Source organism: Saccostrea echinata, unplaced genomic scaffold (assembly GCF_033153115.1).
Source record: "Saccostrea echinata isolate AGI-Se365-2 ecotype Australia unplaced genomic scaffold, CSIRO_AGI_Sech_v1 ptg000019l, whole genome shotgun sequence".
NCBI lineage: Eukaryota > Metazoa > Mollusca > Bivalvia > Ostreida > Ostreidae > Saccostrea > Saccostrea echinata.
The window spans coordinates 5,029,628-5,042,782 of record NW_026889768.1 but is presented as its reverse complement, the minus strand read 5'-3'; the positions used below and the strand labels follow the sequence as shown (position 1 = coordinate 5,042,782).

The following is a 13,155-nucleotide window of genomic DNA, read 5'->3' as shown; positions in this document are numbered from 1 at the left end:
AGATGACGAGTTCCTCAATAATATATATGAAATGATTGTATATATACATGTACATGTACTGTACATATACACATATTCTAAATTGTAGCAACACTGACAACCTAGAGGTGGAAAACAGCCAATTATACATTATATGTATATTAATAAATTATTAAATAAAGATATTTCTCCCTAATGTTTATGTGAGACAAGAATGAAGAGGGATAATTCAAACTAGAACTGTCCAAAAGGGACAAATACCCCCCGCTGGGTTTTTCAGAGAAGGTACCAAATCACTAATGTTTTCTAGATGTGAGAGGTGTTCACAATTTGCTTAAACATTTAGAGTGAAAATTTAATTACTCATAATATTTTTTTTTTAATGAATGAAACTAAGGTGCAGCCTAATAAAACATCAATACTAGTAATTTTTATTACATTGATAGTTTGCAACTATCTTTCATCTTTGTGAGACATGACACTCTGCAAATTGATTGTTGAAAAAAAAATATCATAATTAATTATACAAAATCAAATTGATCTTAATACTCAAACTCATTTAAAAATAGAAGGCTGTTTCCAGTAACTATGTGTTTTGACAGACATAAATTACAATTAAGAGACTTAGACAACAGAGATCTTTATTTCTTTCTGCCCAATTCCCAGGAGATATAGATAAGACCTGCTTGATCAGAGATGCCCTAACAGCTTCCCACACTGAACTCATTAATTAAGGAAGCGATTGCAAGGCGTCACGTGATCGACTCATGTGATGTTTAAAAAAAGAAAGTTTACGGTAACCATTTCTGGAATAAGGGGCGTGGTATGATTGCGCCAATGACAAAAAGTCATTCATGAACAGAGAAAGAAAAGGACGTGACGCTGCAGAGTGTTGGGGAGCGTCGAAGCAGATTTTTTCATCTACGTATTTTGTTTTTGACGCGTCTAGCTTTTTTGTATATAGTTCTGAACATTGAAATCTATTTCATTAATAAATTGAATTTATATCTGGATTTTTATGTCCTCTTGTTTTAATTAATTAAAATATTAGAATTTACTATTGGATCTACATCAACCTATGTTTTCATTTCCTAGAAGCTTCAGACGACGTGATTTTCTCAGTGATTAATGAATAATGATGAACAGATGAACGAATGCGATTTTGATATACAGTATATACGTTATAGACTAGTTTCAGGTTGCATGCTGGACATGAACGTCTTTTTTTTTTTAATATTGCAGAGGAAATTTGTTTTAATATATTTTGTTGTAAGATGTTTTGTGCGTCGTATTTTGTCAAAAATTGAGACTGAACACACTTCTTCTGACAGAAAAGAAAAGTTTCTTTTAAAAATTTTCACAAATCTAGGAAAAAATAATTTTTAAAATAATAATTTTTGAAAATTCACGAGGACATGAACAAAGACGCTTCACACCGGCATATTTTATGAAGCGCATAAGCACGAAGCGACGCAAATTTATGTATTCAACAATAGGCCTATTTTTGAAACTAAAGTTTCTAGTTTTGACGTCAAGTGTGGAATTATGACGTCACAATGGAGATATTCTTGCTCCCTCATGTACCTGGTTCATGAGAAAATGATGCGAAGAATATGAAGGAAAAATATTTGCAAATGTAAATATTAAATAGCAAATAACTATTTTTTGCCAAATAAGATATTAGGATTTTTATATATTTATTGCAGATACAAGTTCTATGAAATAACCCCTATTCATTCAATATGTTCAGACAGGTGTCTAACCCCCCCCCCCCCCCCCCCACCATTCCAGGTCACAGTGCAGAGACCTCGATGTTTGTTCAGCGCATGAACAATTTGCCCCTTGGACCACTGTGTACTGGTTTAGAATATATATATTTATATTGATATAATAACGGAATGAATGTTTTGGAGATGGGAAAATAATAATAAAAAAAAAACAAATGTGCATGTTGTTATTTTTTTGAGTACATGATTTTATTTTTTTACTTTTGTTATTCTGATTTACATATAAAATGAGCAACAAATGCAAGATTTTCAGAAAAAAAGTATTTATTAATCTATACATATTGTTTTTTCTTTAGTCTTTTAACAGACTATACATATTTAAGGTTCAGCAGCAAACCATCATAGGAAAATTTATGAAATCTTATAATATTTTAGGAAGGGGGGGGGGGGGGTATTGAAATGCATGTAGCCTCAAAATGAACGTGATGACCTTACTTCATATTTTAACCATAAATCACTTATAATAATTAATACAAAATATATTAGTTTTTGGAAAATTCATTGGGTGATTTTTTGTCAAGACGTTGAGAACTACTCTTGAGGTGAAAATATTACTGCAAATTTACAATGAATACTCCCCAAAGCAGCAGTGGCATTACTACATCTATCAATAGTTTCCGATACAATTTTTATTTTCATTGAATATAAAGCATATTATTTAATATTTTGTGGATTTTTTTTTTATTTTGTTTCAATTTTGATACCTGTATGGGATATATAAAATTTCACCTCATAAATATCAAAATATTGAAAAACTGTGGTTACCATGGCAACCATATCATCCTTATAACCCTGATGACCATGGTTGAAATTTTCATATTATGATACCATTACGTAAGGCAAATTATATGTAAAAATGAGAAAAATTCATTGAGCGGATTTTTTTCACAGACCCTTGCAATCGCTTCCTTAATCTTTAACTGGATGCATGTCCACTCATTACTCCCAAGGGACAAATGGATTTACACTATCTGCTGTGTAATGTAAAAACTGTTTTTAATACTTTGTGATTTTTTTTTTACTTCTAATGAGTAGTTTTAAGCTGTAGTTCACATTTTTGTACAGATGTTCTAGATTCTATGTCTCAAACCTTAGACATGAACCCGAAATGACTTAGTCAATAAAAATGAAAAAAAAAAAACACCTGTAAAATGCAGAAAAATTATCAAATAATGTTGAAAATACCAGGTGAACATCTTCATATGGTAAATAATAAGTGTACAAATTTTCATACAAATCTATGCAATAGTCTCTGGGAACAGATCCCGACAAAACCACATAATAAAAATGAAAAAAACACCTGTAAAATGCAAAAAAATTATCCAATCATGATGAAAATACCAGGTGCACACCTTCATATGGCAAAGAATAAATGTACAAATTTTCAGACAAATCCTTGCAACAGTTTCCAAGAAATGGTCCGGACAAAATCTCGTCTACAGACAGACGGACAGACGGACAAGCTGATTCCAATATACCCCCCCTAAACTTCGTTTGCGGGGGGTATAATAAGAGGAGCTTATAACTGTAGAGTGCATGGGTACAGAGATTATGTCTAATATCATTGTTTTGAAAATATTTTTATGCGGAATCAATAACTTTCACTATATATAATAATTTTTGTGAAATACATTACATGTATATCATTTTGTGCATTCCATTTCCTCCATATATTTTATTAAAAAAAAATGAACTGGCGCATGTAACATGACAATGATAAAACTGTATGCTTCCATTATTCATTCATTTACACATACATCATAGATGAGATTGTGATATTCAGTTTATTTGTACAAAGTATAAGACCTATACTTCATATATCATACATGTCAATAAAAATAATCAAGACATATATAACTTCAAACAAAACATAACAGCTTGAAGCATATCATTAATATGAAAACCAATACATTTTCTGCATAAAAAAGGTAAAACATGCCCATTTAAATACTTATACAGCAGGTGCTCAATATGTTTCAGCATGTATACATGTTAGTCCATGACTAGTCACAAGTACAATAACAATCTATCTAATGAGAGAACTTTATAACATATAAAACTATCGTATTTCATTGGCCTTCTGATAAGATACTGATAAAACAGCCCATCTCGTAACATTTCATTTAAAAAAAAAATCAACTGAAAGACAGAGTAAAACTAAGAGTGTCTTTGGTGAAGCCTTTATCAGCTGCGTTTGACTGGGGTGGAGTATACGGATATAAAACTGTCTGTACTGCCGGCAGCCAGCTTTACCTAAAATCAAAGATAATTTACCGAGAGGGTCTGTTAAAGAAGTGTGTACATGTACATTTATTAAATAATTAAGTGTAGAAGCAGAAATAATTGTTGGCAGTGAAATTCTCTTTATTTCATTGATAAAATAAAAAAGGATCCATAAAATATTTTAATATTACAAATCGAAATTTTATCCACTATACTGAACAATTTTATTATGAGCATACATAAATCAAATTTCTGCAAGCTTTTTCACAAATGTTTCCACCATTTTACAATTCATTCCACTCCCTTATAAGCCAGTTCTTATCAAATGGAAATTAAATAAGCAAAAGACTTGTGTTTATGTTTCAGTGAAAAATGACACATGTAAATAACCCGAAACATGAGCTCTGTATACAGAAATACATTTAACTTATTATCCCATAGTGCTTTTTTTTAGCCTGGATTACTCTGAAATAAAAACTTTAACTGTAACATTTCATAACCAAACATCAAACGTTTTTGTACCTTGTAAGGATGGAAAGCCATACAGCTAGCTGCCCCGATTCTCTGCCCCAGAAATCCCTCGTGGTACTTAATGGTACTCAGATTGTCCCCTGATGTATTATACACTCCAATAAACTGGTTTGGTGATCCACTGTAAAGTATAGAGGACTTTTTTGTAACAGAATTGGCAAATTACTATTTGTACTGGATTTTTTCTTCTTGGTACATGTAAGATACACATGTCCATATTCTTGAATTTTATAATAATAATATTCAATTGTACATTACGATATCAAATATGATTCGATATCATAACTACATGTATTTCTTACGTCTATTTCAAAAATACTGCTATAATTAAAACTTTGTGTGCAAACAAACTGGCATACCACACAAAAAATTTATTACGTAATTTTATGCCCTTCTTCCTTTTGATGTGTGTACAAAATAGAAGACTTCATCAGTGGCTTTTAAAAATTCTTTGAAAGTCTGACAATATATGAGCCTCGTCGGATAGAAATCGACCTTATGGCAAAATTTATCGAATTTGAGATATTTATGTATTTCAGTAGTCCATGTAAAACTATGATAAAAACTGAAAACGAAACCAAAATATCTTCATTTATAACAAAGTTATCCCATTTTGAAATTGGTATGTTTTCAAAATAAACTCTGAGCATATCGTAGTTTTTTCACAATTCAATTGTGACGTCATGGTTTATTCTCACTTGTACTGTAGGGGCACCTGTCATCGCGTATTCACAGAGCAATGGCAATTCAAATGGTCATCATGCATATCTTAAATAAACGAAGTGCTGAATTAATGAAAAAAAATAGATGATCATGATCATGATCTTTCTTCTTAATGGTAAATCCCTGAACTGCATTTTAAATCCTTTAAAAACTGAGTGCTCAATCCCAATAGATCTTCGATTTCTTCTTTTCTTTCTTTCGTACCGACAGATTCGTCTCTATGAACAACTGAACTTCTAATTTTAACAACCATATACAGAACAAGAGGCCCATGGGCCACATCGCTCACCTGAGTAACTTTGGCCATGCTCTTCTTTACCAGATTTCCCCCTTGTAATACTTATTGTGGCCCCGCCCTACCCCCGGGGGTCATGATTTTAACGATTTAAAATCTACACTATCCCAGGATGCTTCCACATAAGTTTCAGTTTTTCTGGCCCAGTTGTTCTTGAGAAGAAGATTTTTAAAGATTTTTCTTAGTACATATTTCAATGTAAAACTTAGATTCCCTATTGTGGCCCCGCCCTACCCCCGGGGGTCATGTTTTGAACAATTTAGAATCTACACTATCCTAGGATGCTTCCACGTAAATTTCATCTTTTCTGCCCCAGTGGTTCTTGAGAAGAAGATTTTTAAAGGTTTTTCCTTTTTATTTCAATGTAAAATTTGGATTCCCTATTGTGGCCCCGCCCTACCCCCGGGGGTCATGATTTGAACAATTTAGAATCTACACTACCCCAGGATGCTTCCACATAAGTTTCAACGGGTGATCAGAAAAGCTCACTTGAGCTTTCAGCTCAGGTGAGCTAAAAAGGAAAAGGGAACCAATGTGAGTCCAAATTTACAGGAGGTCGATCTCAGAAATACTCCGTTTCTTATAGAAAATACATGATCCATGTAGCCAATTAAATCACAACTAGAATCACACTACAATAATTATTCTTTAGTTTAATAAACAAGAGGCCCAAGGGCCTTAACAGTCACCTGAGTATAATACAACAATTTAGAGGATCCATAGAGTATAAAATGAACTGAAAGGTGAATCTTTGTTGCCCAAAAGCAAGAAAAATAGGGTGATCAGGATCAACAAAATAATTAGTCTAGTGTTCATTAACAGTACATAAATTAGGTTCTAATCTGTTCCCCATTTATCACTCTCACCAGACAGTATATAAACAAACTTATAATCAGTGCTTCTGTACTCTTTTAATTCCTTGTTGAAATCTCTTACATTGGCCTCTCTTGGTCTTTGATGAACATTTAATAAGACAAGTTATTTTTGTCTCATTTTTATTTATCTGTTACTTACAAGTCTACCTGATCATTAAAACTACAGTATGAAAGTACTTTTTGTATTTTACAATAAAAATTCTTGCATAATTCTCTTATTCTATTAACCTCTCAAGTACATTATTTACAGTGATTAATTAACATAAGTAAATGGCAAAGGGGAATAACTCCTCTCAATAGAATACAAATTAACAGAGCCCTGGCCTGGACCAGAACACTTGATCAAATGGTTCTGATGTTCAAAAATCTGGTAAAAATACCCTTCCTTATTAAAACTTTTACTATATTTGCCCTTGATATGCCCAGGTGCAGAGAAGATTTTTAAAGCATTAATGCATTTTCACTATATAATAAATAGAGCCCCGCCCTAATATCAGAACCTCTGATCCAGGGGTCATGAAATTCACAATTTTGGAAGAGGCATCCTTGCTTATCATAACCATGTATTTGTTTAAATAAAATCCAAGAGAAGAGAAGAAGATTTTCAAAGAAATAAGGCACTTTCACTATATGATCTATATAGCCCCGCCCTAGCACCAGAACCCCTGACCCTGGGGCTATGAATTTCACAATTTCGGTAGAGTCACCCTTGCTTATCATAGCTATGTATTTAATTTGTTTAAATAATACCCAGGAGTAGAGAAGAAGATTTTCAAAGAAATAATGCACTTTCATTATATGATCTATATAGCCCCGCCCTAGCACCAGAACCCCTGACCCTGGGGCCATGAATTTCACAATTTTGGTAGAGTCACTCTTGCTTATCATAACTGTGTATTTAATTTGTTTAAATAATACCCAGGAGTGGAAAAGATTTTCAAAGAAATAATGCACTTTCATTATATGATCTATATAGCCCCGCCCTAACACCAGAACCCCTGACCCTGGGGCTATGAATTTCACAATTTTGGTAGAGTCACTCTTGCTTTTCATAACTATGTTTTTAATTTGTTTCAATAATACCCAGGAGTAGAGAAGAAGATTTTCAAAGAAATAATACACTTTCACTATATGACCTATATAGTCCCACCCTAGCACCAGAACCCCTGACCCTGGGGTCATGAATTTCACAATTTCGTTAGAGTCACCCTTGCTTATCATAACTATGTATTCAATTTGTTTCAATAATACCCAGGAGTAGAGAAGAAGATTTTTTAAGAAATAAAGCATTTACACTATATGATCTATATAGCCCCGCCCTAGCACCAGAACCCCTGACCCTTGGGCCATGAATTTCACAATTTTGGTAGAGTCACCCTTGCTCATCATAACTATGTATTCAATTTGTTTCAATAATACCCAGGAGTAGAGAAGAAGATTTTCAAAGAAATAATGCACTTTCACTATATGATCTATATAGCCCTGCCCTAGCACCAGAACCCCTGACCCTGGGGCCATGAATTTCACAATTTTGGTAGAGGGCTCAATGCTTATTACAATCATGCCAACAGTTTGACTGCTTGATGTCCAGGAGTAAAGAAGAAGATTTTTAAAGATTGCATTAATTTTGATGGTTTTGGCCCCACCCCTCAGGCCCCAGGGGGGCAGGGGCCACGAATTTCACAATTTTTGTTCCCCTTCACCCATAGATGCTATATGCCAAATTTGGTTGAAATTGGTTCACTGGTTCCAGAGAAGAAGCTGAAAATGTTCAAAAGTTTACGACCGACGGACGACGCACGACGACGGACGAAAAGAGATAGCAATAGGTCACCTGAGTGACTCAGGTGACCTAAAAATGTAGAAATTTTCCACCATACCAAATCGGACGTAATTCAATGATCTACCCCGCTGCTTCCGAGATAATTCGATCTGATTATTTCATGACATTTAAAGTTCTGAGCATAAATTCCCTATATACAATAAGAAAGCAAAACAAAAACAATATTAAACACCCAGTGCAGATAATTTATTACTGCATATAAAATGCTTTTTCTTCGTAGCTCGTCCATCATAAGCCATTATTTCAACAAAGCTGAAAGGAATCTAATGATTACCAAAAAGAATGCGATGTATTTGCAAAAGCACGTAACAAAATCGTAACACTCAAACCCAATGTTCGTAATGCAAAACCTTAGACCTGAAAAAAACCGTAAATATTCTACTTAGGACGCTCGAGTCTATCTTCTTCCAGACGATCGTTTCTGCGCATGCGTGGATGTTCTAATGGTAGGCCTAAACACCGGGTTGATTAACCGTCGCTATAAAAATCACAACTGTTTTCTTCCTTGCGCGAATGAATTTAAGATATTGTTTAAAAACATCAAACATCACATAAACATTTGTTACATATAATTAAATTGTACATTATGACGAAAATGCTTCTTCAAAATTGAATATATATAGGCCTAATTGTGCAATTTAACTTAGCCCCACCCTGGGGCCTGGACCCAAAACTGAGGGGTAATACATTCCACATTGTTGAGGGCTATTATATTCATGCCAACATTTAACTGCTTTCAGATCACAATTTAGAAACATAAGACATTTTTTTTTAATTTATACATTTTCAATATATGACAAAGTTACATTTGTAGCCCCACCCTGGGACCTGAACCCTGAACCTAGGGGCCATAGATTTCACAATTTTGGTAGAGAACTCGTTGCTCAATATAATAGTAAAACATTTAACCTCCTTGAAATTTGGGAGTTAAGAAAAAAATCTAAGATATTATGCATTTTCAACATTCACACACCTGACCTTGACCCCACCCTAGAGCCTGAACTCTGAGCCTAGGGGCCATGAATTTCACAATTTTGGTAGAGGGCTCAATGCTTATTATAATCATGCTAACAGTTTGACTGCTTGTTGTCCAGGAGTAAAGAAGAAGATTTTTAAAGATTGCATTAATTTTAGTGGTTTTTGCCCCACCCCTCAGGCCCCAGGGGGGCAGGAACCATGAAATTCAGAAATGTTGTCCCCCTTCACCCATTAATGCTATATGCCAAAATTCGTTGAAATTGATTGAGCGGTTTCTGAGAAGAAGCTGAAAATGTTCAAATGTTAACGCACACCGACGGACAAAAATGGATAGCAATAGGTCACCTGAGTAAACTCAGGTGACCTAAAAATAAAGCTTTTTTTTTTTTCCAAAAGCAAGGAAAATAGTAAGATTTATCTATCTGTCCCCCATTTATCGCTATTACCATACAGACTTTTAACAAAATATCTCAAACTGGCCTCACTTGGCCTTTGAAGAACATTAAAAAAGATAAGTTATTTTTGTTTCACTTTTATTCATCTATTACTTCCAGGTCTACCTGATCATTAAAACTAGGAAAGTACTTTTTGTATTATACAATCAATGTTCTTGCACAATTCTCTTATTCTATTAACCTTTCAAATACATTATCTACACTGATTAATTATCAAAGGTGAATGGCAAAGGGGAATAACTTCACTCAGTAGAATACAAATTAATAGAGCCCTGGACAGGACCAGAACACTTGACCAAATGGTCCAGATGTTTAAAATTCTGGTAAAAATACCCTTGCTTATTAAAACTTTTACTCTGTTTGCCTCCAATATGCCCAGGAACAGAGAAGATTTTCAAAGAAATAATGCACTTTTACTATTTAACACAGCCCTACCCTAACACCAGAACCATGACCGAGGGTCATGAAATTTACAAATTTAGAAGAGGTACCCTCATCATCATAACTATGCAATTAGTTGAAGATTTTCAAAGAATTCACACATTTTCACTATATTATCAATAGAGCCCCCCCCCCCCCTCCCACCCCCTCAGAAAAACAGCAGAACCCCTGGGACCACAAGTTTTAAAAATTTTGTAAAAGCATCCTTGTTCATCATAACTATACACTTGTTTCTTTGCTTTATAACCAGGAGTAGAAAAAATATTTTGAAAGAAATTATGAATTTTCACTGATTCAGGGGCCATGAAATTCACAATTTCTGAAGAGGCACTCTTGCTCATCATAACTATGTTTTTAGTTAATTTCTTTAATACCCATAAGCAGAGAAGAAGATATTCAAAGAAATAATGCATTTTCACTATATAATCAATAACCCCCCCCCCCCCCCCTTCACCAAAACCCCTGACCCAGGGGCAATGAAATTCAAAATTTCTGAAGAGGCACTCTTGCTCATCATAACTATGTACTTAGTTAGTTTATTTCATACCCATAAGCAGAGAAGAAGATTTTCAAAGAAATAATGCATTTTCACTATATAATCAATAGAGCCCCCCCCCCCCTTTCACCAGAACCCCTGACCCAGGGGCCATGAATTTCACAATTTTGGAAGGGGCATTCTTGCTTATCATAACTGTGTACTTAGTTAGTTTATTTTATACCCAGGAGCAGAGAAGAAGATTTTTGAAGAAATAATGCACTTTTACTATATGATCTATATAGCCCCGCCCAGGGGGGCAGGGACCATGAAATTCACAAATTTTGTCCCCCTTCACCCATAGATGTTATATGCCAAATTTGGTTGAAATTGGTTGAGCGGTTTCAGAGAAGAAGCTGAAAATGTTCAAATGTTAACGCACAACGCACGACGACGGACGAAAACGGATAGCAATAGGTCACCTGAGTGACTCAGGTGACCTAAAAAAAAAAAGTCACATCATTTTTGTATATAGTGATTACGTGAAATCAAACATGGTGTGATACTAGCCGTGTGCCTCAAAGTTAGCTCATTTGCACTTTTCTTTTTATCAGGATTTTTTCCTAAAACATTTTCAACTGCAGCCACATTCACTTTCAAATAGCGAGTTCATATATACCCTCTCTTCATCCACATCATTCTCGCTTGGTTGTAATTGGACGGATAGCTCGGCAAAAAATTAACCACTCTGTGCCTTACATTATCCCCCCCCCCTCCTAAAAATCATTCGCCTTTTCATAACTTTCTATTATCCATAATGTAGAAAAACAAATAAGTAAATAAGATATTGTGTTAAACAGTATACAGATCATTGATTGATTGATTGATTATTGCTTAACACCTAGTCGGCAAGATTTCAGCCATAAATCGGCAGGAAATTATCTTTTGCATGCAAAGTAGTTGTAAACCTTGACATTGGGAACTATTTAACATTCCATCCGACGGACTGTAATTTCAAAAAATATGTAAACCGTTAAAAAAGATTTCTCTCTGTGTCCATCAACAAAATATCTCACATAATGTACTTCTAAATTTTAACTTAAAATCAATTTGATGTAAATAATCTAAAATTCTCTTAAATTTAATATTTGTAAAAAAAAAAAAAAAAAAAAAAAAAAAAGAATTAAAATTAAATAATAATCATGCATCGTTCGTACATTATTAGAAAACCGACTTCGAATATGAGAAAAACCAGCTAATTTTAAAAGTTAGCGGAAAGTCACGGGAAATATGTATACACACTGGCTGAAATTCTCAATTCAATAAGTATGCATGCATTATTTTTGGACGACATGTGCTTATTCTTTGAATAATCACTTCGTTCTGACGTTTTAGGCGGAAGTCTGATGATTTGTTAAGTTTGTTTTTTTATAGCATATAGTTTATTTGTAACGCAAAATTCCAATGGATTTGACAAAGAAAATTAACATAAAGTTTTACAAAATAGTTCAGATCAACAGAAAAAAAATGAAGGGATTAATATGAAATGCAAAACTTATAATTTCTTTGTTAACTGGAGTATTAGAAAAGTATTGAGGGGAAAAAAACACAGGCTAGGTTGAATTACGATACAAAATTATGCGGCACATTTTCTTTCTTTTACAATTCAATTAACTGCAAACGAACTGAATGTTAATAAAAGAGTTGATTACGTAGACTGTATTGAGAATGTCTAAATAATTATTTTATTAGGAAATACAGTTAAACCAATAAAAAAGAATAAATAATGCTATGTACAAAAAAGTCGGATTCAGCTGGGGACAAGGTGGGGGGGGGGGGGGGCGTAGGATTCTAAGTTATATCATATTTAGCCAGCGAGGTAGCCTTATGCTGACTTTAGAAGCCCCCCTAAAAAAACATTATAACCCTCCCCTAGAGAAAAATGATGTTTATGAAGCCACGCGGCATATGCATAGACAATATTCTGCTATCCTGTTCCTAACCCAGTCCAACACAACGTACACAAAAAAGACATTTCATAATTATTTGTTTTCTGATTTTTTTAATTAAAAATTTAAATAAATAATTTTATTTTAGAAGTTATCTGTAGTGGGTATCGCCCCTCTCTTCAGAAAAAAATGCAAAATGTATAAGAATTTTATAATGTAAGGAACTTTTTGATGTTATAATGGAAAGTCCTTGTACAAAGCGAAACCAAATTCCTATTTATTCACGTACACGTGAATTCCTTCTCAAGATGATTTTTGCAGAGAAGTTTGGTAACTGAGCTCAAAATACTTAACATTATGGTGAAAATTATTGAAATTTAGGAACACCTTTCACAAAACTATTGTTTTTTTTATACATCAGACTTTAAAATAAATTTTTCGGTTTACAATTCTTACAAATATTAATGACGTAGAAGGATATGTTTCAAAAACCGGGCCCATCTTTGTACATTTTCGACAGCCAAGTTAAAAAATTAAAATATAGATAACCCATCGTCGGTATATTTTATAAACTTGTAAAATAAGGAGCAAAATATTTAAG

At 33.7% G+C, this 13,155-nt stretch overlaps 1 protein-coding gene across 2 annotated transcripts in view; it reads right to left on the bottom strand.

Moving 5' to 3' along the window:
- Positions 1-3,030: 3,030 nt before the first annotated feature.
- The window catches only part of LOC133189615 (regulatory-associated protein of mTOR-like), a 32,139-nt gene continuing 22,014 nt past the window's right edge, over positions 3,031-13,155 (bottom strand). For both annotated transcript variants that reach the window (XM_061325007.1, XM_061325008.1), the window contains exons 29-30: positions 4,512-4,641; positions 3,031-4,019 (exon numbers count right to left, since the gene is read on the bottom strand). In XM_061325007.1, the coding sequence (XP_061180991.1) occupies positions 3,951-4,019; positions 4,512-4,641 (199 nt within the window). In that variant the 3' untranslated portion in view covers positions 3,031-3,950. The remainder of the gene's footprint in view (positions 4,020-4,511; positions 4,642-13,155) is intronic.